At 45.5% G+C, this 22527-nt stretch overlaps 1 protein-coding gene across 1 annotated transcript; it reads right to left on the bottom strand.

The window, feature by feature from the left end:
• Nucleotides 1-1097: 1097 nt before the first annotated feature.
• Nucleotides 1098-6911, bottom strand: PDX1 (pancreatic and duodenal homeobox 1). Its single transcript, XM_077806267.1, has 2 exons — nucleotides 6512-6911; nucleotides 1098-1525 (listed from the first exon to the last, which is right to left on the bottom strand). The coding sequence occupies exons 1-2, from the start codon at nucleotides 6909-6911 to the stop codon at nucleotides 1098-1100; spliced, it is 828 nt and encodes a 275-aa protein (XP_077662393.1).
• Between the last annotated feature and the right edge of the window lie 15616 nt (nucleotides 6912-22527).

The following is a 22527-nucleotide window of genomic DNA, read 5'->3' as shown; positions in this document are numbered from 1 at the left end:
AGTCACCAAAGCCTCCTGCGTGCGACCCTCTTTTTCTGAAGACACAGACAGAATTGGTTACTCCACACTTAGATTTCTCCCATAGAAGCCCACCTATAGATGAGATGAGATAGAGAGACAGATATTTCCACACACATCATCCAGGCGTCAGGGCTCGAGAAAATGCGCTCGCCAGCTAGCTAGCCGGCGGAAGTTTTGAGTCATCAGCCCTGTGTCTCCAGGAAAAAACAAATCCACCCTGCAAAGAAAGTGTTGGTAATTTTTCTCAGAAGGGGAAAAAATGCTGTTTAGAAGGAAGGGAAGGAGAGTGACCAATGTTTCTTGCGGCTTTCTCGGAAAACCACGTTCACTGTAGCTATCGGGCCGGATTTCAGAAGGGACGATCCCCCGCAATTCCAGACGAAGTCAGCGGGAGCTCGGGGGGCTCGGCTCCTTTGGAGAACCGGGCCCAGAGCCCACCATATATTTTCAGTTTAATCAACTCCATCAAAACTGAGCGGGAGAGTGTGGCTCCCCTCTGCCGCCCCCAGATCTCCATTGCCCGGAGTTTGTGCAGCGCAGTACTCATCGCTTACTACTTTGATGCACGGGATAGTTAGGGGCGGAAAACTGCTCCTGTCTTTTTATTTCCTTGGTATTCCTCCAGTGCGGACAGCTATTTTTAGCTCGTCCGTGGGGTGCTTGAACTTTGGCTGCAGCTGGACGGATAACGGGCCCTGGGGAGCTGCCCCCCAGGAACAACCTCGCCAGGAGCAAGAAGCGCTCCTGTGACCTGAATCCCAGCAAAGCTGCCCCCGGCTGCCCCTTGCAGAAAAGGACATTTTCTTTTTTAAAGGCAGGATCTTGCAGACGCGGTAACAAACTAGAGCCAGGACCCCCACCCCCCACCCCGCCCCCACAAACCACACCGAGCCTTTCTTTGCAACAGCCAAAAACCTTTAATGTTTCCACACGGACACCGGTGTAACTATAAAGCACAGGGACCCCCTGGGGGCGCATGGCAAGAGTCCACGTGACGCAGAGGCTTCGCACCCCTGGCCTCTCTCCTTTAACTCTTACCCCTCCACGAGGCGCCTGCCAAGGCTGGGGGCTTCCTTTCACCGAGCGTCCTGCTGCCTTCGCGGGGCGGTGCTAGAGGGCTGCGGGGAGGCAGCCAGGCGGGAGGGGAGCAGCTCTCTGGAGGCGGCCGAGGCCAGGTTCCCCGCGTGGCATTGCTGGAGCTCCTCTTTCCCCGGCAGGTCCCCAGAGGACACCACACAGTCTTGGTCAGGGTCATTGCTGTTTCCTCCGCCGCCCCCCGCTCCCCGCTTTTTATCCTCTTCCTTCTTCCACTTCATCCTCCGGTTCTGGAACCAGATCTTTATGTGTCTCTCTGTCAAGTTCAGCATGACCGCCAGCTCCACGCGGCGGGGCCTGGAGATGTACTTGTTAAAGAGGAACTCCTTCTCTAACTCCAGGAGCTGCGCTCTCGTGTAGGCGGTTCTCGTCCTCTTGTTCTCCTCTTGCTCTACCACGTACGACCCACCTAAAGAGAAGGGAGAGTTAAAATCTACCCACCAGGGACTGGGGCCCGGAGCGACGCTGGAAAGGCGATAGAATCTTCTCCTCCTGAACCCAACCTGGAGCGGGGCAGGTTTCCCCCCAGGTTTCCCCTTTTACTCACAGATGAGCGGTTTAATGGATCGGGGACACTCTTTCGAGATCCAGACCACACTGAAACCACGGGCGTGTGTGGGTATGTGGTTTTTAATAAAACAGACGGAGCCCAAACCCCAGCACAAATCGTTGTCTGCATCCCAAAAGGTTTACAAATCCGGACCAAGAAATTGACAGCGGGGTATGGATTCCGCCCTCTAAAGAATGAAACTAACAAGAAAAGGGCCGCGGTGGATTTTTAAGAGCGTTTCTTTAGAAACACCAGCACAGAGCGAAGACACTCGTCCGAAGCTGCTCCGCTTGTCACCTGTAAATCCGTTTTAGTAACAAAACGCGCGCTGTGTGGTATGGATCCCGAGTAAAATCCCCGGGCCACACTGTATCATCAGTGTTTGAGTGCAAGTCCCCAGCTGAAATCAAGGTCTCAAAACTAACGAAATGATATGGCCCGTTGGAGGAAAAAATAACAGCCGGTGCATTTGTGACAATGGCTGACGGTTCCTGGCATAGGGCGATTTGTAAATTTCATGCTTTACAAAAACCGGAACTGCCTTTGAGTAACAAAACCGCCCCTTTTTTGTAAATTAAACCTCCCAAACACCTCACGCCGCCTCTCGCCCAGTGCTCAGGCTTTCGGAGACTCTGCCACGTCACCATCACTGCGGCTGTACGAAAGTGAGGGTCCTTCTGCACTGCCATCAGGAGCCTCCGGTTTTTATAATTCTTGTGCAAAAGTTTAAAACTTTTTTAAACCGCTAGATCCGGTCTAATTTAGAGGCCCCTCCTTCTTTCCTGGAGCATCCCAACCTCCACTGCAGTCAATGCCCCCTGGCTATTTTCAGTTCATAGGAGTGCAAAAATTACTGTTGCTATAGCTCAAAACCTCAACATCACTCTTGACTTTACAAAAGGAAAGGCGGATTCCTGGAAAGAGAAGTTTTCCTTAATCGGCCGGGAATTTGCAACGGATTAGTCCTAATCCAGCCATCATCCCAGGCACTTTACAAAGGCAAATACAACTCCCCAAATGGTGGAACCGGGAAAAAAAAGTTTCTGTTGTGTTCACAGAGACTATGTTCCACAGGGATATTTTAAGAGGCTCATTAAAAAAAACCACAAACAAACAAATAAGAACACTGGATCCTACAGTCCTTAGACAGACCTGGCCAGTGACTGAAGCAGAGCTCACAGACGGATCGGGCCCTAAAGCCTCGTGCAGCTAACTAACCGGAATGTAGGCTTCCTAGCATAATAACAGCTGGGAATAAATCTATGTGCCTGGTGTCACAATTCAGGTGCAAAACCCATCCGGACAGTCCTACAACTGGACTCCTAGTCCCCAGCCATCTCTTCCTTTCTCTGGGTGTTTGCTGACGATGAGTATTGTATGTGGGTGTTCTAAGGTTAAACACGCTTCAGACAGTACTGTTAATCATCAATCAATTAATTAATTATTGTGGTTTTAAGCAAATAGCCTTCACAACTTACAAGATCTTTAGAAATGAAAAGGGAAAAGCTACTGTATAAATTATTATTATTATTTCTTGTTTGTATATACCTTCTGGGGGGGGCACTAATACCCGTTTAAATAACAAAAGCCATTCGATTTATCATGTCACTCATTGTTAAACGTCCATTAAAAATTATTATTATTTTGCCCGTTATTACAAAACCAAAAAAGAATTGCGTGCAGAAAAGAAAAAAAAATCTTGTCCGGCTCAGTGAAACTCAAAGGAGCAGGGACGTTTAAAGAGAGTGTGAGCTTAATCCGTCCTTTTGCCTAGGTATTACAATACCCCTGTAAAGAAAAACAAGACGCTTTTTTGGACACTGCTGCAAATACCGAAGCGTAGGTGCGTGACCCATACGGATCAGTTGAAGTCAGTGCCATAGCTCTAAGAGCAGGGCCCCGTGGGTTTTAAGAACTATGTTTTAGGCAAAGCTTTAGGAATTCAAGAGGAAGTTTGTACGAGAAATATGAGCCCAAGGCCCAGTTGTGCTTTTCGTGGACTTTGTAAATTCTAATTAAAAACCTGCTTCACCTAACGAGGGTCCTTCCGCACTGACATCAGGAACCCCGGGGTTTATAATTCCTGCGCAAAAATTTAAACCTTTCTTTAACCTCTAGACTGTCTAATTTTGAGACTCCCCCTTCTTTCCATGAGCACTCCAAACTCCATTGCAGTCAATGGCTCCTGGCTATTTTCAGTTCATGGAAGTGCAAAAATATATTGTTGTTATAATAACTCCAAACCTCATATTTACTTTTGACTTTACAAAAAGAAAGGCAGATTCCTGGAAAGAGAAGTTTTCCTTAATGGGCCGGGAATTTGCAAGGGATTTGTCCTAATGCCATTGACTGCAATGGGAAAAGGCTCAAGCCCCAGTTGTTTACGGTTATTTGTATGTAAGATATCTTTGATACCATATTTGTTTTTACCAGTATATGTTAACGTGTAACAAGGTGACGCTGCAATTTTCCTCCGAATCCTTGCATCGCTACGAATCGGGCCACTTTGCAGGCGATACCACTGCCAGTAACCAGCTTCGCCATTAATACCAATGAACTTAATTCCAGATATTTCTGAATGAAGCTGCTATTTCTAAATATAAGCACACATTCATACAAATATACATATATAGTATATGTAAAGTGCATACGCAGGTGAATATACGTACATTTACATAGACTACATACAGTATGCAAATTACATAAATATGTGTACCTATCGTGCGTGTATATATGTATACATGTGTGTATACATTATATAGGTGTGTATATATCTCTATATACACACACTTATATTTACATTGTGTGTGTGTGTATATATATATATATATATTTCACACACATGTTCTGAACCAAGCTTTTATGTAAGAAGCTACTAAGATTCCTTGAAAAACTCGGTATGGGAGAGTTTGTTAATGATTTTTAGGTTTTCAGGATCTCTCCATATATTGATTTATGAGAAAAGAGGGCGCATATCTGTTTTCTTTCTATTTATTAAACGCATGTGAAATGGCTATGATTTTACCCCTAGATCAAAACCTCTGCGAATATATTTGCCCTTTAAATGGGTGAAAGGAAAGACGTACATTTCTTGCAGTTTTCTTTTCTTTTCAGATTGTCAGGGTAAGGAGCAAAGAACACATTTTGATTCTGGTTTTCAGTTTAACGTAATTTCCAGAATATTTCACAATTATTTCAATATTTCACTACCTTTTCAACTGTCGGAACACAACCATTAATGTAATATTTGCTGTAGAGGTGTGACAAAGAGTGCACAAGGCACCTGGCAAGATAACATTGTGCAGCAAGAGACAGAAATATCGTTCTACAGCGGAACTTTCTGTCCAGATAGAGTTTCTTCCCCTTGCTGGCAGGCAGCTAATTTAGTTTGTGTATTGTGTCCCCTACCCAGGTTTAAATGGTTTCCACAGTAGGATATAAGCAAGGCTAAAACAATCGCTTGCAGACAAAAACTGAACCGCCAGGTAGGCGGGTTTGTGGGGTTATTTAAAAAAATATTTAGGGTTTAATATTACTTTCAAAATGTCTTTTAGTTTACACTGTATATGGTAAGGGCATTTCAAACAGCAGCTTGGCTGTGAGAACTGCGGGACATTCTGAGCCATCTGGTTTTTACGCGGTGAAATCAACGAGGGAATCTCAAAACGATGGCACAACATCGCCTTTTCGTAGAATCCGACTGTGCGAGTAGCCCTGGGCATTTCCACTGGAAGTTGTCCATTTCCAATCCGGCGCTCCCTCTGCCCTGAGAGTACTGAGACAAGTGGCAAAACCTGCATTTTCCGGATCAGATCCTGAAGTTAATGGCACAGCTCTCAGGGTGAACTCCTGGCCCTACTGAAGTCAAAAGGCAAAGCTCCCATTGATTTCAATAGGGCCAGGATTTCACCCTCATTGTCTACAAATGGACCAAGATGGGGCCCCTTGTGTTTCCCTTATCCCTTCTGTTAGGCATGGACCTCTGCCCTGCATTCTTTGCACACCCCGCTGCTGCAAGGGGAGTTTGCGAGGGGCCCCGGGCCAGTGTCCCAACAGATTTCATATTTCCCAGTGACCGGATGGAATTTACCACTAACAAACTGGCGGTGAGATCAGTATAAATCCCTGGACAATAAGCCGCTGGTCAGGTGGGTTGAAACAGCAGCACACTGTGTGTTTAGCTTAGATAAGTATCAATTTCAGCCTGATACTTAGTGCTAATTAGTTAATTAGTTAAACTAATTAGTTAATATTTGTTCAGTGCTTTGCAACTGTGAAGAACTCTATAAGGACTAAGTATCATTGCAATCGCTTTGCCATCACCCAGCAGAAAATTGAAAGCGACAGAGCTTTATTCCTGAGCTTTTCTTATTGATTTGAAATGCGATGGCTTCATAGCTGGGCACATATTTCTGGATACAGTGTACATATTTATAACTATGCAAGAGTTGCCAGAGTATGCTATATATATATACAGGTTTGAATCGAAAATGGACTCAAAGATCTCAGGACGTTGAAATACATCCCCATTTAAAACTGGGGCTATCGCTAATGCCAAACTGAGCCCAACACTTCCTGAAAGAGGGATTTTATGGAAGTGGAAGAGAAGAAACATTTACAGGAGAAATCTTGCGAGCCTGGCTTACTTCCAAGTGAAACAGCTAACAAATGATGGGGAATTTCCCTAAGCCCCTCTCTGAAAGTGATCACACGGGGCTATCCCAAACGTAGGCTTCATTTAGTAACCCGAAGGGGAATTATTAGTGATGAGAAGGTTTCCTTGACATTGTACAAGACAGAAGGAGAGGAAGCAACAGCAGCAGCAGAAGAAGGCGACTATCTTACCGGTCCATTGTCCCCTCCAGGCGTGAGATTTGGTGGATTTCATCCATGGGAAAGGCAATTGGACTCTAGGTTCCTCTAAAACCCCCGTGTCAGTCCCATCTGCAAAAGGAATAGCTTCCTGGGGGGGATGAGGAAGCTGAGGGTGATGAGGGTGGTGATGGTGATGAAGATGGGAGACCCCTGGATCCTCTGTAATGGGGGGTACCTCGTAGGGTGAAATGTCTGGCGGGCTGCCTTGCTCCAGCGCACCTAAAGCGCTGGAATAGGGTGTCTGCTGCTGCCTGCCCATGTACAGGCAGGCGGGGGGGTTCTGGTTGTAATCCGGTGCCTGCGATCTCTGAAACGCACACGAATCCTTGTAGAGCTGGGTCGATGCATAATACTGTTCTTCAGTGTTCATGGCTAGAAGGGGACCTCAGCTAGTGAAACATCAGGCGCTCCCGCTCCGGGCAGCTTGGACGTCTGCTTTGACAGGTCCGCTCCACCTGCGGGAGCTGAGGATGAAACAGAGACGGGGGCCGACCGAGCGGTGCCTCCCCATAGGCTGCACTTCTCCCCACGTGAGCCTGCCTCAGCTCCCCATTGGGCGGGGCGTCTCCCATAAGAGGAAGCCCCGGGTGGCTGGGGTGGGCGAGTTTCTTTCGCTTTCCTCGGAGGGCTGGAAGCGCCGGTTCTGCTGGAAGCGGCTGCAGCGGTACTGACACGTAGCGCATCACAGGGGGCATGTGTTCTGGGTGTGAAAGGGGGTGTGAGTGTGAGTGGGAAGTAAACGTACCTGTTTGCGGAGGGGTGAGGCTTTTTAGGGTCTCTTACTCGCATTGCGCAATGACTTGCTGCGGTTTCTGTACCTCCAGTGTGAACAGAAAGACAGACAGAGGGGGCGGGGGGCAGAGAGAGGCCGGGTGTGTCTTATAGGTTTTAAGATAGTGCAGGTGGCTGGGCTTTCACTAGAGTTTGTCTAGGCTCAATCAACAACAAGTGCCCCGGACTGTTGCATTTTAAACCTCTACTTCGGGAAACCCTATCTCCGTGTGTGAGTTAGATTAGGAAGGCCACTCGCTGCTTATCACATTGTCACTTACTTCGACGTGGGACTCAAGAATTCAAGTGATAACGAAAACGAATCATTTCCCAAAGCACACTGACTAGCCTCTGGTTCATTGTCTTCTGCAAACCGGGGAAGCCAGACCTCTGCGTTTTCAGGTGACTGTATATCTCTGTGTTACTATTTCTGTCTACGCACACAGACAGCTCTATCAGCAAAACCACACAGGTATCACCTAAACACACACCGATGTAGATATTCTCGCACACAATTAGATATGCGCAATTTATTAACACAACACACACAGAGAATATCACCCCTCTCTTCCCCAAATATTGAGGAAAAATATTGTCAGTAGGTAGGTAAACTTGCTTGAAAAGTTGGGTAGACATTCTGTGCCCTTTCATGTTCACTCCTTATTGTCGTGTGTTGTATTTTGTTGTTAATATTTCAAACCTCTTCGCAAGGGGTGAATCCTAACGTCTTCTTTTTGGATGCGGTGCTATTCAAACTGAGCAAATGTGTTTGTGTGTGTGTATATCTATATGGATGTGGTAGACCTATGTGGGAATATGGGCACACAGATGTGTGTGTGTGTGTGTGTTTGTAGACACAGGAGTGTGTACATGTGTACGTTCCTTAGGGAAAAAGACCATCTGTGAAGCAATCTTCTGGCAGACAGTGAAAAGAGGCAAAGATTTGCCTTCTCTGCAATCTTTCCCTGTCCTGGAGTGAATAAAGACATTGCTGGGTGTTCGCAGTGGAAGCCCACAATGCTATCAATATAGCGGCCGATAGCGAAGGCATTGATTCCCGACGGGGTAGTTTGGGAGACTTCTCTGCAGCTTGGCTGAGACATGTTGACCCTTAGAGATAATGTGCTCTAAGTTGGTGCTGGTTGACTTGGTGACGAGGCTATGAGGAGGCGGAGAGCTACCGAAGAGGACAAAGATCATTTCCCTACCTGCTCGTGTTCTCGCGCGCGCACACACACACCAGACTTACCTTGCACCCCTCGTCTCGTGGTGCATTTCTGCAAAGCGGTGTCCATGTAAACGCTGCCTAGACTCCCCTGTTGTGGTTTGGTTCTCACACCAATTAAGGGGCGCGGGGGGGGGGGGGGCGTAAAGCTGAACTTTCCACCCTGTCCCTATCTCCGGGCGAAGGGGGCAGAGCCCCGCGCTCAGAGACACAGTCTGTGCCCATGGATCTGCCTGGTGGCCGGGGGGCTAACCACGGGCCAGGGACCCGGCAAAGAGCGTGCCTGGGTTGAGAGGGCTGTCCGCTGCTCTGTGCGTGGCAGACAACGGAAACCAATGCCACGGAGCCGAACAGGGCTGAGCAGATTGCTCAAATGCAGGGTTCCCGGGGATCATAAAACCTCCGAGTCCATTACATTACAAATGCGTTTCCGCTATGAATCCATTCGCGTCCCCCGCCCCGCTTAAAAAGCACACTGCGCATTTGATTCAATATTGAGCCATTAAGCAATTGCTTTCCCAAGTCATTTACCAGCGGCTCTTATGGATAAATAAACAAAAAAGGCTGTAAACCAATTACAGTGCAGAGAGTGAAAAAAGGATTTTATTAGCAGGAATTACTGATAAACACGGCTGCTATTTTGGCTCCTCTCCCCCCACCCCACCCTCTCCCCCAGCGAAAAAGCCCAGGCGCTATTTGAGAGCGGAAGGCAAGAAGCAAGCTCTATGTTTTTAACCTGCCACAGCGAGTGGCATTATGATTATTCTCGCAAGAAACGTCTCCCCCGGTGTGTCTCTTCCCGGGCGGGTTTAGGTAGAGGTGGGATTGTCTGGTGTGGAAAAGCCCAAGTCTCCGAATCGCTTCATTTCGCACTTTTAGGGCCGGGGCCTGCGAACACTTACCCCGTGGGGGGGGGGGTAAAACTTTAGTAAAGGGGAGTCGTTCTATTGCAGGTCGTGGACCAACTGCGGGAGCAGAGCCTCGGTGGCTTTGGCATCTTTGGACTTGGAGTCCCCAGAATTCAGCTGAAGACACACCTTTCAGCAGAACAGCCCTCTGCCGAGCTCGTGCTCTGGTGGCCAGCTCTCTGCCCGCAGCAGATCCGCTACCTCCATTGTCCTTAATGGAGTTTTACCTTTGGTTTCAGCAGGATGAGGATGGTCCCTTTGAGTGGTAAAGCTGCCCTTCAAAGTCACTTCTAAACACACACGGCCTTCCCCTTCCCCGAATACCAGTCCTCTTTCTAGGCTTTTATCCGGGCGCCCATCACCGTGGTAGCTGCTCAGGAACGAGCATTTCTGTGCAGCGCTGACAAACAGCCCCGACTGTCTGACAAACCAATGATGGGTCATTCTTGGGCTATTCTCCTGCCTCCAAATTAGAGCGGTCACAGCAAGTTTTAGGCCGCCCGTACAGCCACAGTGGCGTACACAGAGCGAGAAGGCTGACAAGTCAAGTCAGGGCAATAAAAACCACAGCAAATGGATTCACCGCCAGGTAGTACCATTAACCACCGGTGTCCTAATGCGATACTCTCGCTGTAACGAGCATTTCTAAGCAGAACAAACAACCTCCCTTAAAAGTAAATGAATTTCATATAATTTACAGCTAATTCTCTTTAATTCTGCCTTCATGAGCAGGCGATAAGGGAATGTTGCGCTGGTTAACAACAACCCAGCAAACTGAAGTTCAGGAAAAGGTCCCGGTTTTACTTCCAGCTGCAGCACCCTGGCCCTGTGGACACCGTGGCAAAGCTCTCGCGGATTTCAAGCAGGATCACGTCGCTGATCCTAGCACGTTAGCAAGCGCGATCATCCTCCCTCTGGTTTTCCGAGTCCCAGAATGGAGAGGAGAAGGGAGATGAGCTAGGTTTAAAGGTTGACTGTAGATACCCTCCTGCCAGGGAAACAGCGACATTTTCTTACCTTCCCATGACCAGAGGATGGGAGGTTCTAATAAGACCCGTAGCTCTGGAATTAAGCACATTTGAGGAGGAGCAGAACCTCTGAGCCGCTTGGGCTCGGGACAAATCTCACAGAAACAGCTTTTCAGGCCAGGATCTGAATGCACGCTCCGGAGGCATATTGCACACTCATGCTGCATCCAGAACTCCCTTTGAAATGGATGGGAGACCTAGAATGATGAGACATAATGTAGAATGTTGACTAGCTTAGCAAAGATAAGGTTAAGGTGAGTTGATCATCTCCTACAAGTATCCAGGTAGGGGGGATGTATCTAAATACTAGGGGACTCTTAATTTAGCAGCTAAAAGCAGACCAAGATCCAGTGCCTGGAAGCTGAAGCCGGGGGGGCGGGGGGAGGGAAATCAAACCGGAAATAAGTGGCACATTAGACCTGAATTGACCACTGGTACGGATTACTGAAGGATGTGGTAACTTCTCCCTCACTTGGAGTCTTTACACCAAGATTGGATGTCTTTCAAAAAGATATGATCTAATGCAACTAGAAGTTATGGGCTTCACCTGAGACAGGGACCTCGCTGGCTACAAAATGTAGCTCCGAGCACTTCAGTAGAAGCCATACACAGTTTGGGGACATGGCTGAGTGAAACACTCGCCAGGTTTGGCAGAAGAGTGGGTATGGAAACCAGCCATTTAAAAGTGATGTGCTACCTTTGAGCCGGGTGCATGGCTCCCATAAACATCGCATGGGGTGCCACCATAGGCTGAGAGCGACGCCGAGATCCAGGTTGTGTACAACTGTGGCAAATAACAGCACCACTTGGAGGAGTCGTCACCTTCTGTGTGTCCTTACCCACATGACATTTGCTGTAAGGACCTCTCAGTAAGACACTGTTCTCTATTCCAAGACAAAAAACCAACCAACCAACCAACCAACCAACGAAAAAAACTAAATTAAAATTCAATCAGGGGTAAGGGTATATATACATCAGTGTTTTAAAGATAAAAGCATTACATAATTATATAATTATCTCAAAATCAAGCTTTACAAACCCAGCATTTCAGAAATATAGGTATACTTAAAAATAATGCAAACGTGACATTATGCAATAATCAGAAGATTATAATTAAGACACGTTTGTGGTGCCAAATGGGATTAAACTGGCGGTTTCCTCCCACCCCCCATACAATTGATTTCCCCCCTTCATGGTGTCACTACAGGGCAGAGCTAAGGGTGGTTTTAACAATATACTTCCGTAGCTTAACACGTTTGATCTTCTTTTTAAATTCAACCTTATGTAATGGGGTACTTAGCACTTTTGAAAATCAGGCCACATGCTTAGGGTTGGGATTTTAAATGTAGAGAAGTAAAGCAGGAGCACCATCTGTGAGTTTCAAATTGAATAAATACATAAATAAAACCAAAGGCATATAAGCATCAAATCCTATTGAAATTTACTGGCACTTTTGAAAACCCAATCCTAGATGCCTGAATTTGGATTTAGGACCTTAATACGAGGCATTGGGTTTTGCTAATCTTGCCCATGTCCCCCCAAGTAACTTTCTTATATCTATTAGTTCAAGCTATCAATAAACTGAGTCCTTGAAATGTAAACTGTTCTGAACACAATTGTTTTATTTCTAGAAAATGTAACAAAAGCAATCTTTGTCTTTCAATGCAAATTACATGTGATTTTGTAAATCAGTTCGTTCCCTTTTAAGTTACAAACTTATTATTTATTATTTTTATTATTTCCTCTCACTTTTCTGACTACCATCATATAAGTGTAAAGTAGCAAGATTGGGGTTTTAATGATCCCTAGTTAAAGTGATGTGATTGGGTTGTTTTCTGTTCATTAATATTGTAGGTGAACACTCCTTAAATATCTGGTGTTCTTACTGTTTACATTTTGGCAGGAAAAACAAAAAACAAATAAGCCCGAAGCAGATTAAAAATAATCCCCTTCTCCTCTCCCATCTATGTTCAAACCAATGCAGGGAAATTGTGGAAGAGTTAAAGCCCAAGAAGTGGGAGGAGGAAAGGATGGCTGGGAAATGGAGCTTTTCCAGGAATTGATTTTTAAAACCCCCACACTGCTATATCTAGAAGAAATGTAACCTCTCACAAAGCTGGTTAATTATCAATAACCATGTGAAAACAAAGCTGTCTTACCCTCTTAGAGCTGTGATAAAAAACTAGAGCATGAATAACTCCAGCTGCCTTAAAGTAATACTGGATCATCAACTTCAGAGGAGGAGTTTTCTGGTCTCCATCAACCTTCTATATACACCACACGCTCTGTTACTTTAATTTGATCTTTCAGGTAGATCTAGATATAGGCCCAGATCCTGAGCTGGGTTTGATGCAGTTTCTGTGCACAAATTGGGTTTAAGATTAGTGGACAGTAGCCTGGGGATCATTGTCAGTTGGCACAGGGGCTGGGGCAGCAGCTGCAGAGTAGATAGCTTCCCCATTTCTCCTGCACTAAGCATATCTCAACACAGGAGAGAATTTGGCCCATATTGTTTCTACTTTCCTTGGTCTCTCCCTCTCCTTCCCTCCCCACTTCTCTCTATGCTGTTATCATTATTTAACCCCTATTTGGTGGTGGTAAGTATATTGAGACACACCAGGTAAATAATGTATTGCATTGTAAGCAGAGATGAGTGGATATTACAAAACAGTTTAGTGACTTTTCATTGAATTCTTAAACAATTTCACTTTGCTGGGTTCACAATTCTTTTTATGTTCTGTTCCCACAAATATCCTATCAAATAAAATGCCTTGCAAAAATGTTAATGAGAACTGCAGATTTGAAATAAAATCTGTAAATTGGGGATAATACTTTCACCCATCCTCTGTAGGCTGTAGGTAGAGTGTAAGCTCTTTGGGGGAGACTGTCTCTTTAAATGTGTTTTTATACTGCTGAACACAATGGGGCCCTGCTCTTGGTCAAGGTCTTTAGGCACAATTGTAATACAGGTGTTCTGGTAGCATCCCCTATAGCTGAGGTTGCCTGACACTTCCCATTATAAGACCCTGTTTTCAGTTGCTTCTAACTTTTCTAAACTGAAATTTTCCATGCTTGGGTGCCTGCCTGCTTTCTGGAAAAGCTTCAGCTAAAAGTTTTTGAGAACAAAGTTAATAAAATATTTGTTTTGCCCATTTTTTAAAATGCTCACAACCATTTAATTGAGAAGCACTAGCTCATCCATGCTTTGGAGTGGAACTTGAAATTTGCCAGGGATTCACCCTGGTGTCAAGGAGGTGCCTTTTGATGTTCTGTGAAAAATTTGGCCAAGTTATGAGCCTCTGAAAAAGTGCAGTTTGCACATGCTTCGTAGAGTCTTGTTAAGAGTTCAGCTGCTAAATTCTCCAGTGTGCTTCCACACTGAGCATGCTCCCACCCTGCATTGCAGGGGATGAGCTGGACTTTCCTGCAAGTGTATCTGTGGGCCACTGTGCTGCAAGGCACTGGAAATGAGAGAAGGGAGACTGTCTGTCCTGTGCTCTTAATGCTTGTTCTGCTGGGACTCAGGCAGTGTGGGAGAAGTTGCCAGATCTGGGGGATGATGGAGGGAGTAGAGAGGGACAATGAGTTTGTGAGGATGGGGGAAAAACTGAGATTGGTTGTTGGCTGACTGTTTGGATTGAGACTGGGACTAGCTGGACAAGGAGACTGGGGCTAGGAGCCAGGCGTGGGGAATCAATTGGGACAAGGAGTCTGAGTGGGGAGAAGGGGATTGGAAGCTGGAAGGGTTTGTAAGGAGAGAGACGGAGCCAAGGTGGTGATGGTGATGAGTCAGAGTGGGACTGGAAGTTGCTGGGGCAGGGAGGGTCTGAAACAGGGGGCTGATAGGTGGGTGGGACTCAAATTGGCTGGGCAAGGAGACTGGGGCTGGGATGAGGAGTTGGGTGAGGGAGAGACGACTGGGACAGGCAGAAGGAGATGATGGCAGAAGTTCAGGGAACATGGAAGACGGGTCTGGGACTAGTACAGATCACTCCGCTTTAGAGCTCAGTATGTAACCCAAGATTCCTGAGTCTCACCATTCCACTGCTGTCAGCAAATGTCTGTGAAAGCCACAGCCAAAGTGCTTGTTTCATCCTCTGCTAGTGGCTGCTCCACAGAGAGGATGAGAACTTGCTTCCACTGTCAGTTAGTCCATTAGGTGAAATGGCAGCGGACAGGGCAGTGGATCTAAAATTCCCTTCTGAGGAACCATGTGGGAGTACATATGAATCCATATGGTCGAAGTTCTGGTTTTATTCAGTTTGATTTTCAAAAATCTAGGAAATTACACACACACAAATACATTAAAAGAACATGATTAAAGTTGCAAAAACAAGCTTGCAAAAGTTAGGAAATATCAGAATTAAGTTTGCTTGTGCAGCCATAACATTATGGTACAGTCTAATTAATTACATAATAATGAACTATGTTTTTCCACAGGACCCCTGCCTCATTTAGTGCACAGTATGGACAGATACTATCTTGATGAGCACCATAGAAAAGTCCACGAGGAAATTAAGAATACTGCTTTCAAACCAGGGTTTGAATGTGTTTCAATCTCATATTTTCCAGTGCTGGGTTTCATTTATCTGTATTTATTTATGTATTACATTAATAATCCTGCAATGCCACCTGCAGTGATTCTAGAGCATGAGTACTAACCTCAGGGCAGACAGTTGCAACCAGGGAATAAACCGCAAATTGGCTGTGAGCTCTATACTACGATTTCACCAATCAATTATCAAGAGTAACCTCCTTGGGCACTATCACCACCTAAACATGGAGTCACAGAGAGGCCCCTTGGGTACTCTGATGTATCTCACCACCCAATTGAGCATAACTCTGCGAAAGATGATCCCTGACACATGGAATCACAGCAATATTCAGGTTACTCCCAGTCCCAAAGGACCAGTCACTTGCCCCAGGTCAGTTGCACCTTAGGGCATGTCTACACTTACCTCCAGAGAGATCCAATCCAGGGCAGGTTGATTTATCGTGTCTAGAGAAGACACAATAAATCAACTGCCGAGCGCTCTCCCGTCGACTCCAGTACTCCACCGGAGCAAGAAGCGCAGGTGGAGTCAACAGGGAAGCGTCAGCAGTCAACCTACCGCAGTGAAGACACAGCGGTGAGTAGATCTAAGTATGTCGACGTAGTTATTCACGTAGCTGAAGTTGCATAACTTAGATCAATTCCCCACCCCCACAGTGTAGACCAGACCTTAGATTCCACACCAAAGACAACACTTGTAACCAATCCTATAATAAACTATATGAAGATTTATTAAATAGGAAAAGGAAATTAGAGAGTTATTTATGAGGTTAAAGCAAGCAAATATAGACACAAAAATTAGTTACACCTTAGGTTTCAAATGGTAGTATACATTTCTATAATCATCAAGCTCTATTTGTCTTTTAGGACTAACCCAGGCTAAGCAGCTGGGGATCTCTCACTTATACTGAGAAATACCTTCTCCCTCTTCCCCGCCCCCTCCGAGTTCAAGCAGCATAGAAATAATCAGTTCCTTCTTGTTAGGGGTTTTATTCTCATCCTGTAGTGTGTTCTGAGCTGCAAGCTCAGCTGATGGCAGGAATACACTTACATGACTCATCTTCACAGGGAGAAGTGCAGAACAACAAAAGTATTTTGTCTTCTTATTGATGGTACACAGAGAAATTCCAGTTGCAGCATCCCACAATAGTCTGTCTTGGTATCAGTGGACCTTTCCTTTTGGGATGGGGGTAACACCTTGTGTCGAAGATCAGCCCTTCGCTCTTATTAAGGTCTCTCTCCTGTCTTGGTGATTTACAAAGTCACAAAGGTTCCCAATACAACTGCTTAAATATGGTTTACAGATGTTATAAGTGAGATTAGTGCATGCAGCAACTCACAAGCATGCAATAAAGTTTAAACACCAAACACATTCTTCTAACTCTAATAGCTAATGCACAGGTGAGCCGGACTGGTTCCAGCTATGTATCTGTCAGTGTTCAACTGAGACACGGGACCTGGGCATGAGCTGGCATCTGGTCTGCTTGTATCATAAATATATCTTAAAGAAGTGAGCATCCCAAGTCTTAGGTGCCATTGCCATGAATTAAAAATACAATCCCATAACAAACAAAACCAAACCAACATCTTCTCCTCATCCTTATGAGACTAGAATGCTCTTTGCATTCACACGCATTGGAGGTAGTTTATTAGCATGCCTAGCTGGTAGCTCTGCCTTAAACACACACACCATTTTTATAGGGTCTTGCATGATCGTTTGAACATACATGGCATGTCTAAGCCTTGAGAATGATCTTTTGTATCTAAATGCCATTTAATGTATTGAATGACAAGGACAAACTAATTGATTGAATAGCCTGTTCAGAGTATCTAGAAGGCTGAGAAATGCTGTTTCCTCAAAATTTTCAGTGAAACTCCACCCAGTAATCATTAACTAGGTCCAAGCTGTGGGAAATTAACTGGAGGTTTTGAACAAGGCAGTCAAAGAACATTCAGTGCAATTCCGCAGACTGATTAGCTCTGTTTAGTCAAGAAAAGTCAGAATGGAAAAGTCTTTTCTGACCTATTACAAATGTATTACAATTTTGGGCACACACTCCCTGTTCTTAGAATCACACCTCTTGACTGCAAGAGGGTAGAAAGGATAAGTGTTGTTTGGTGAAGGCTGCACACAAGATGTAATAATTGCTTGCAATGGATTATGCTTTAAGTAATAAGACAGGTAGCCAGGAAAATATGGAAAGACAGTAGAAATAAGAAATTCCTGTCTAGTCAGTTTCAATTCCTTTGAATTTATAAAACTCATTGTCCTTATGTGTAGATGCCTGACAAACAGAAATACCCGCTGGAACAGAAATAACATAATAGAGCTAAGTAATAGATAAACATTTGAGTGGCAGTGGTTACCTAGATAAGGGAATCTGCTATGCTCTACACTGGCTTGAAATGGGAGTAGTCAAAGCACACGAAGGAGCTTTCAGTGCATGGCAGCAGGGTCCACACGGACACATAGTGTACAGCAGGCCAGTGTTGGGTAGAGTAACAGCGCAGCTTGCCCAAGCTAAGTGCTTGTGCAGACAAGCCCCTAGTTCATGCTGCCTTTACCCCAGTGAAAAATCAGGAAATCTCCAACTCAATAACTGAATAATATAAATATTAGCAGCTGAAATCAACCTCTTTAATGAAGTGAACCGCAGATGAAATCCTCCTCTTTAGTGCTCAGTTCATCTGTGCCCTGTCAATTCATGTGATCAGCTAATTTATTGAGGAGCCAGGCACAAGTGCAAGACTGGGTAAGAAAGCAATTAGCGGTTTATTTCCTTTGCACATTGGCATAGACACCTGTGTACAAGGAAGTTCTGGCAGCAGCACCATGCTAAAAAGCTTTCACATAAAATTATATAGCTGGACAAACAACATAAAGAGCTAGATTGCCTAATAAACAAATAAAATCTCAGCAATTTGTATGAAATCACCCCACTTAGACTCCTGAAGCTTGAAACTGCTGTGTGTTTTTCCCCATTAAATTGTTAGGATGCTCTGTGCATAAATTGTTATAAATTCAGGCATGCGTTTATTGTTTTAACAGCCTAGATGGACCTAACTCTTTACCTTGGATGATGCATTTGATTTGTATAAAACTGGAACTTGCCTCTAGGGTTGTGTTTAATGTTACAGCCACACAACCTTGCGTTGTGATCTCAGCGGTTCTCACAAGCTAAGCGGGCCCGGGGTCGATCAGGAAGTTGGTACAGAAGTGCCGTGGGTGATACAGTAGGAAGCACTTCTTTCTTTAAGGCAGGAATAAGCCAATACCCAGCCTGGTCTCCCGGCACGCTTTCCCAGCTCAGGTCATGACAATTCTTTGTCGGAAAAACGGTGCCCGACACTTCTCATAAGAGATGAATCAGCTCTAGTTGTCTGAGCCAAATAATGATTTGAGTAATTTATTTTCACCTGCTTAAATCCCCCCTGCAGGTTAAGCCAGGGCAGTATTGGAACAAATCCATGCCCAGCTAGGACTCAACAGGTGTCACTGTGACACATGCCATGGTCACGAGGAATTTCACAGTGACAGCAGCCAGAGGACTCTGATGCTCCTGCTCACAATGCACAGGCCACTCCCCCTTGTGCTAAAGGAGGATCCCTGCAGTGCTTGTGCAAACCCATTGTCTGCAAGCTCTGCCTTCTGTTACGTTTGTGCAACCCCAGTGTCTCCGGTGGTGGTTTGCGAGCACAACCCAGGGTGGGATTTGGCCCTGCGCCTGGAACTCAGGGTCAGATTCTCCCTTACGTGGACTATTCCCACTGTAGCTGAGTTATGGAATTTCCTGGGTATTGAGCTTACTACCCATGGAAGAAGCCAGGGTTTCACCACTTTAACCCTCAGATAGCCTGTGACCGATGTGGAGCTCAAATATTCCGCGGGAAGACTGAAAAGAGAGCCAGTTAATAGAAAGCCTCTTTGTGTAGCGCCGGTGCTATGCCCAGGCCTCGTAGGGCACTGAATGTCTAGGGCTGCCACCAGCCTAGCTGGACCCCCATCTTCCCATATCAGCTGGGAGTGCACCATTGCAGCTCAGCACCTTCTCTCCACCCGTGCAGTTTGGGGTGGGGTTGGGGGCTGACCCTTTAAGGACAGCAGCAGCCAGATGCTACCAGCTCATAGAGACGCCAGCATGGCCCTGGATTGGCTTCTCCCTACCCCAGCACAGTATTTGAACGACCTGCTCCTTTAAGATCATTCCTCCTACCCACAGCCAGCAGCAGTGCCTGGGAACCACTTTACCAACAGAGGCTGGCCATCCCCCTGCCCCTCAAGCTTTCAGCAGGGGAGGCCTAGGAAGCCAAATGTAGCCTCAATGTAGAGCTTTTAGTTTAGACCTGCCCTTAGCTGCTGGGTGCTGCACAAGCAAGGAGGGTCTACTCCCGCCTCTCCACTCCACCTGTGAGAAGTGTATCAGCTCTTTTTGTCAGGCTGCCTGCAGTGATTCTCAGGGCAGACTGTGGAGAAGCAGGCCTCAAACCCAAACTGGCTGTGAATTCTGTACTTAGATTTCACCAATTAGCTATCAAGTGTGAACTCAGTCTCTATAACAACCTAAACATGGAGTCATAGACAGTCCCCTTGGGTACTCTGATCTGTCTTGCCCCACAGATAAGCCTACCTTTGTGATCCCTTACCCCATAAATCACAGCAATATTCAGGTTACTCCCAGTCCCAGTGGACCAGTCACTTACCTCAAGTCAATTGCACTTTAGATCTCACACCAAAGACAACGCTTGTAGCCAATCCTATAACAAACTATCTGAAGATTTATTAAATAGGAAAAGGAAATTAGAGAGTTATTTATGAAGTTAAAGCAGGTGAACATACCCACACAAATGAGTTACAATCTTAAATTTCACAAAGTAATAGAAGCTTCTGTAATCAGCAAGCTCTGTTTGTCCTTTAGGGCTAACCCCCACCAGGCGTGTGACTTATGTGGGATGCTCTTACTTATGCCTAGTAAAACCTTGCCCTCAGAGTCCAAGCAGCATAGAGACACCATTTCTTCTTGTTAAGAGGTTTTGTTCTCCTCCTCCCATGTGCTCTGAGCTGCAAACTCAGTTGATGGGAGGAACCCTCTTGCACCACTCATCTTGCTGGGGCTGGAGGGTGTGGGGCGGAAGAGCAGAGAGGCAGTCTTTTGTCCTCTTTAATGTTCCACACTAATCTGTCTGGTGTTGATGGATCTTTCCTGCTGGGCAGGACGTGACACCTTCAGCTGCAGATTGGCACTCCACACTAGTCAATGTCTCTCTCCTGTCTGGTGATTGACATAGTGACACTCGTTTAAATATTACCCTACAATGGGGCATACTGATGTTATAAGTGAGACTAGTGCATGCCGCGACTCACAAGCATTCAGTACAGTCTAAACACCCAACACATTCTTATAAGTCTAACACCTCGTGCAACAATACTAACACACAGATGAGCCAGACTGATTCCAGAGATGCATTTGTGAGTGTTCAGTGCGGCCTGGGTTGGGACCTTGGCATGAGGGAGCCCAGGGTTGCCAGTGTCACACTGTTCTTCTCCCACTTTCACTAGCTCAGACTACAGGCCCAGCTGTACTGCCTGTCCCCGAGTTAGCTCGGACATTAGCAGTACTTTTTCTGAAAATGCCTTGTTTAAAACCATATGTGTCAGACTAGCTTGTACATGTTCTTCCTCACTGCTACGAAGGTCACAATGTGATTTTCATATTGAGCCATGCTAAAAGCTTCCATGCTTTCTCTGGGCTCTTGCTGCCTTTGGTAAAAGCATGCTCATTGTTTTTGGAATGGAAAGTTCATCAGACTTTTTAAGGCTTGTGTCATGGTTCTTTTGATCTCTTCCCACAATAAGGACAAATAGTTTATAAATATTTCAGCATCACCCCTCCTCCACCACCATGAGTGAATGAGCTGACCCATGCATCACCACTGTGGGTAGGGTTTTCAAAAGCTCTCAGCACTGGCTTAACTCTGCTCAAAACGAAATCAATGGCAAAACTCCCATTCACTTCAATGGGAGCAGACCCAGGCCAATGAGTGCTTTTGACATTTGCCTGTTTAAATGTCATCATACATGAGAAGGTTGTTGCCTTTTCTGAATTCAGAAGATGGATATAGAAATTGCATTGATGTATTGAGCGGGGATGTCAAGGTTCCTCCCCCACTCTGAACTCTAGGGTACAGATGTGGGGACCTGCATGAAAAACCTCCTAAGCTTATCTTTACCAGCTTAGGTCAAAACTTCCCCAAGGTACAAAATATTCCACTCTTTGTCCTTGGATTGGCCGCTACCACCACCAAACTAATACTGGTTACTGGGGAAGAGCTGTTTGGACATGTCTTTCCCCCCAAAATACTTCCCAAAACCTTGCACCCCACTTCCTGGACAAGGCTTGGTAAAAAGCCTCACCAATTTGCCTAGGTGACTACAGACCCAGACCCTTGGATCTTAAGAACAATGAACAATCCTCCCAACACTTGCACCCCCCCTTTCCTGGGAAATGTTGGATAAAAAGCCTCACCAATTTGCATAGGTGACCACAGACCCAAACCCTTGGATCTGAGAACAATGAAAAAGCATTCAGTTTTCTTACAAGAAGACTTTTAATAAAAATAGAAGTAAATAGAAATAAAGAAATCCCCCCTGTAAAATCAGGATGGTAGATACCTTACAGGGTAATTAGATTCAAAACATAGAGAACCCCTCTAGGCAAAACCTTAAGTTACAAAAAAGATACACAGACAGAAATAGTTATTCTATTCAGCACAGTTCTTTTCTCAGCCATTTAAAGAAATCATAATCTAACACATACCTAGCTAGATTACTTACTAAAGTTCTAAGACTCCATTCCTGGTCTATCCCTGGCAAAGACAGAATATAGACAGACACACAGACCCTTTGTTTCTCTCCCTCCTCCCAGCTTTTGAAAGTATCTTGTCTCCTCATTGGTCATTTTGGTCAGGTGCCAGCGAGGTTACCTTTAGCTTCTTAACCCTTCACAGGTGAGAGGAGCTTTCCCCTGGCCAGGAGGGATTTCAAAGGGGGTTACCCTTCCCTTTATATTTATGACAGGGGACAAAACCATTCTTCTCCTGTTTTTGAAATTTCATTTCAACTTCTGTGTTGTGCCCAGCAATAGAATCTGGGGAAGAGCTCCTCCCACTTACGTCAGCTGCTTATCAGGCCGAAAGTTTTATGGGGGGGTGGGAGGGGCTGAACCTTGGCATTTTCTTTACCTCTTCGTCATGCTAGTTCATGGAACAGCAACTTTTGACACCGTAACATATGTTAATGGTAAAGAATTAGATAAAGAGCTGATTTCTTCTAACACTGAACAAGGAACTTTCTTAAAACAGTATTTTCCCCAAAATTACATTGTCTCTCTGTGCTACACTGTAGAGCTTCTATCTAGAATCTTGGCCAGCCCCCTCCTGCCAGACTTCCTACTACAGATTTAAAAATACAGACATATATCAACACATACCAGACAAAAGCTGGG

This window comes from Eretmochelys imbricata, chromosome 1 (assembly GCF_965152235.1).
Source record: "Eretmochelys imbricata isolate rEreImb1 chromosome 1, rEreImb1.hap1, whole genome shotgun sequence".
Taxonomy (NCBI): domain Eukaryota; kingdom Metazoa; phylum Chordata; order Testudines; family Cheloniidae; genus Eretmochelys; species Eretmochelys imbricata.
The sequence above is the reverse complement of the archived record's forward strand: the minus strand, read 5'-3'. Positions and strand labels throughout refer to the sequence as shown.

Excerpts from the sequence above, each read along its gene's own strand:
- PDX1 (XM_077806267.1), bottom strand. The coding sequence starts at position 6,911 with ATGAACACTGAAGAACAGTATTATGCATCGACCCAGCTCTACAAGGAT. Across the intron at positions 1,526-6,511 it reads CTGGAGGGGACAATGGACCG|GTGGGTCGTACGTGGTAGAG; the intron begins GTAAGATAGTCG and ends CCTTCTCTTTAG.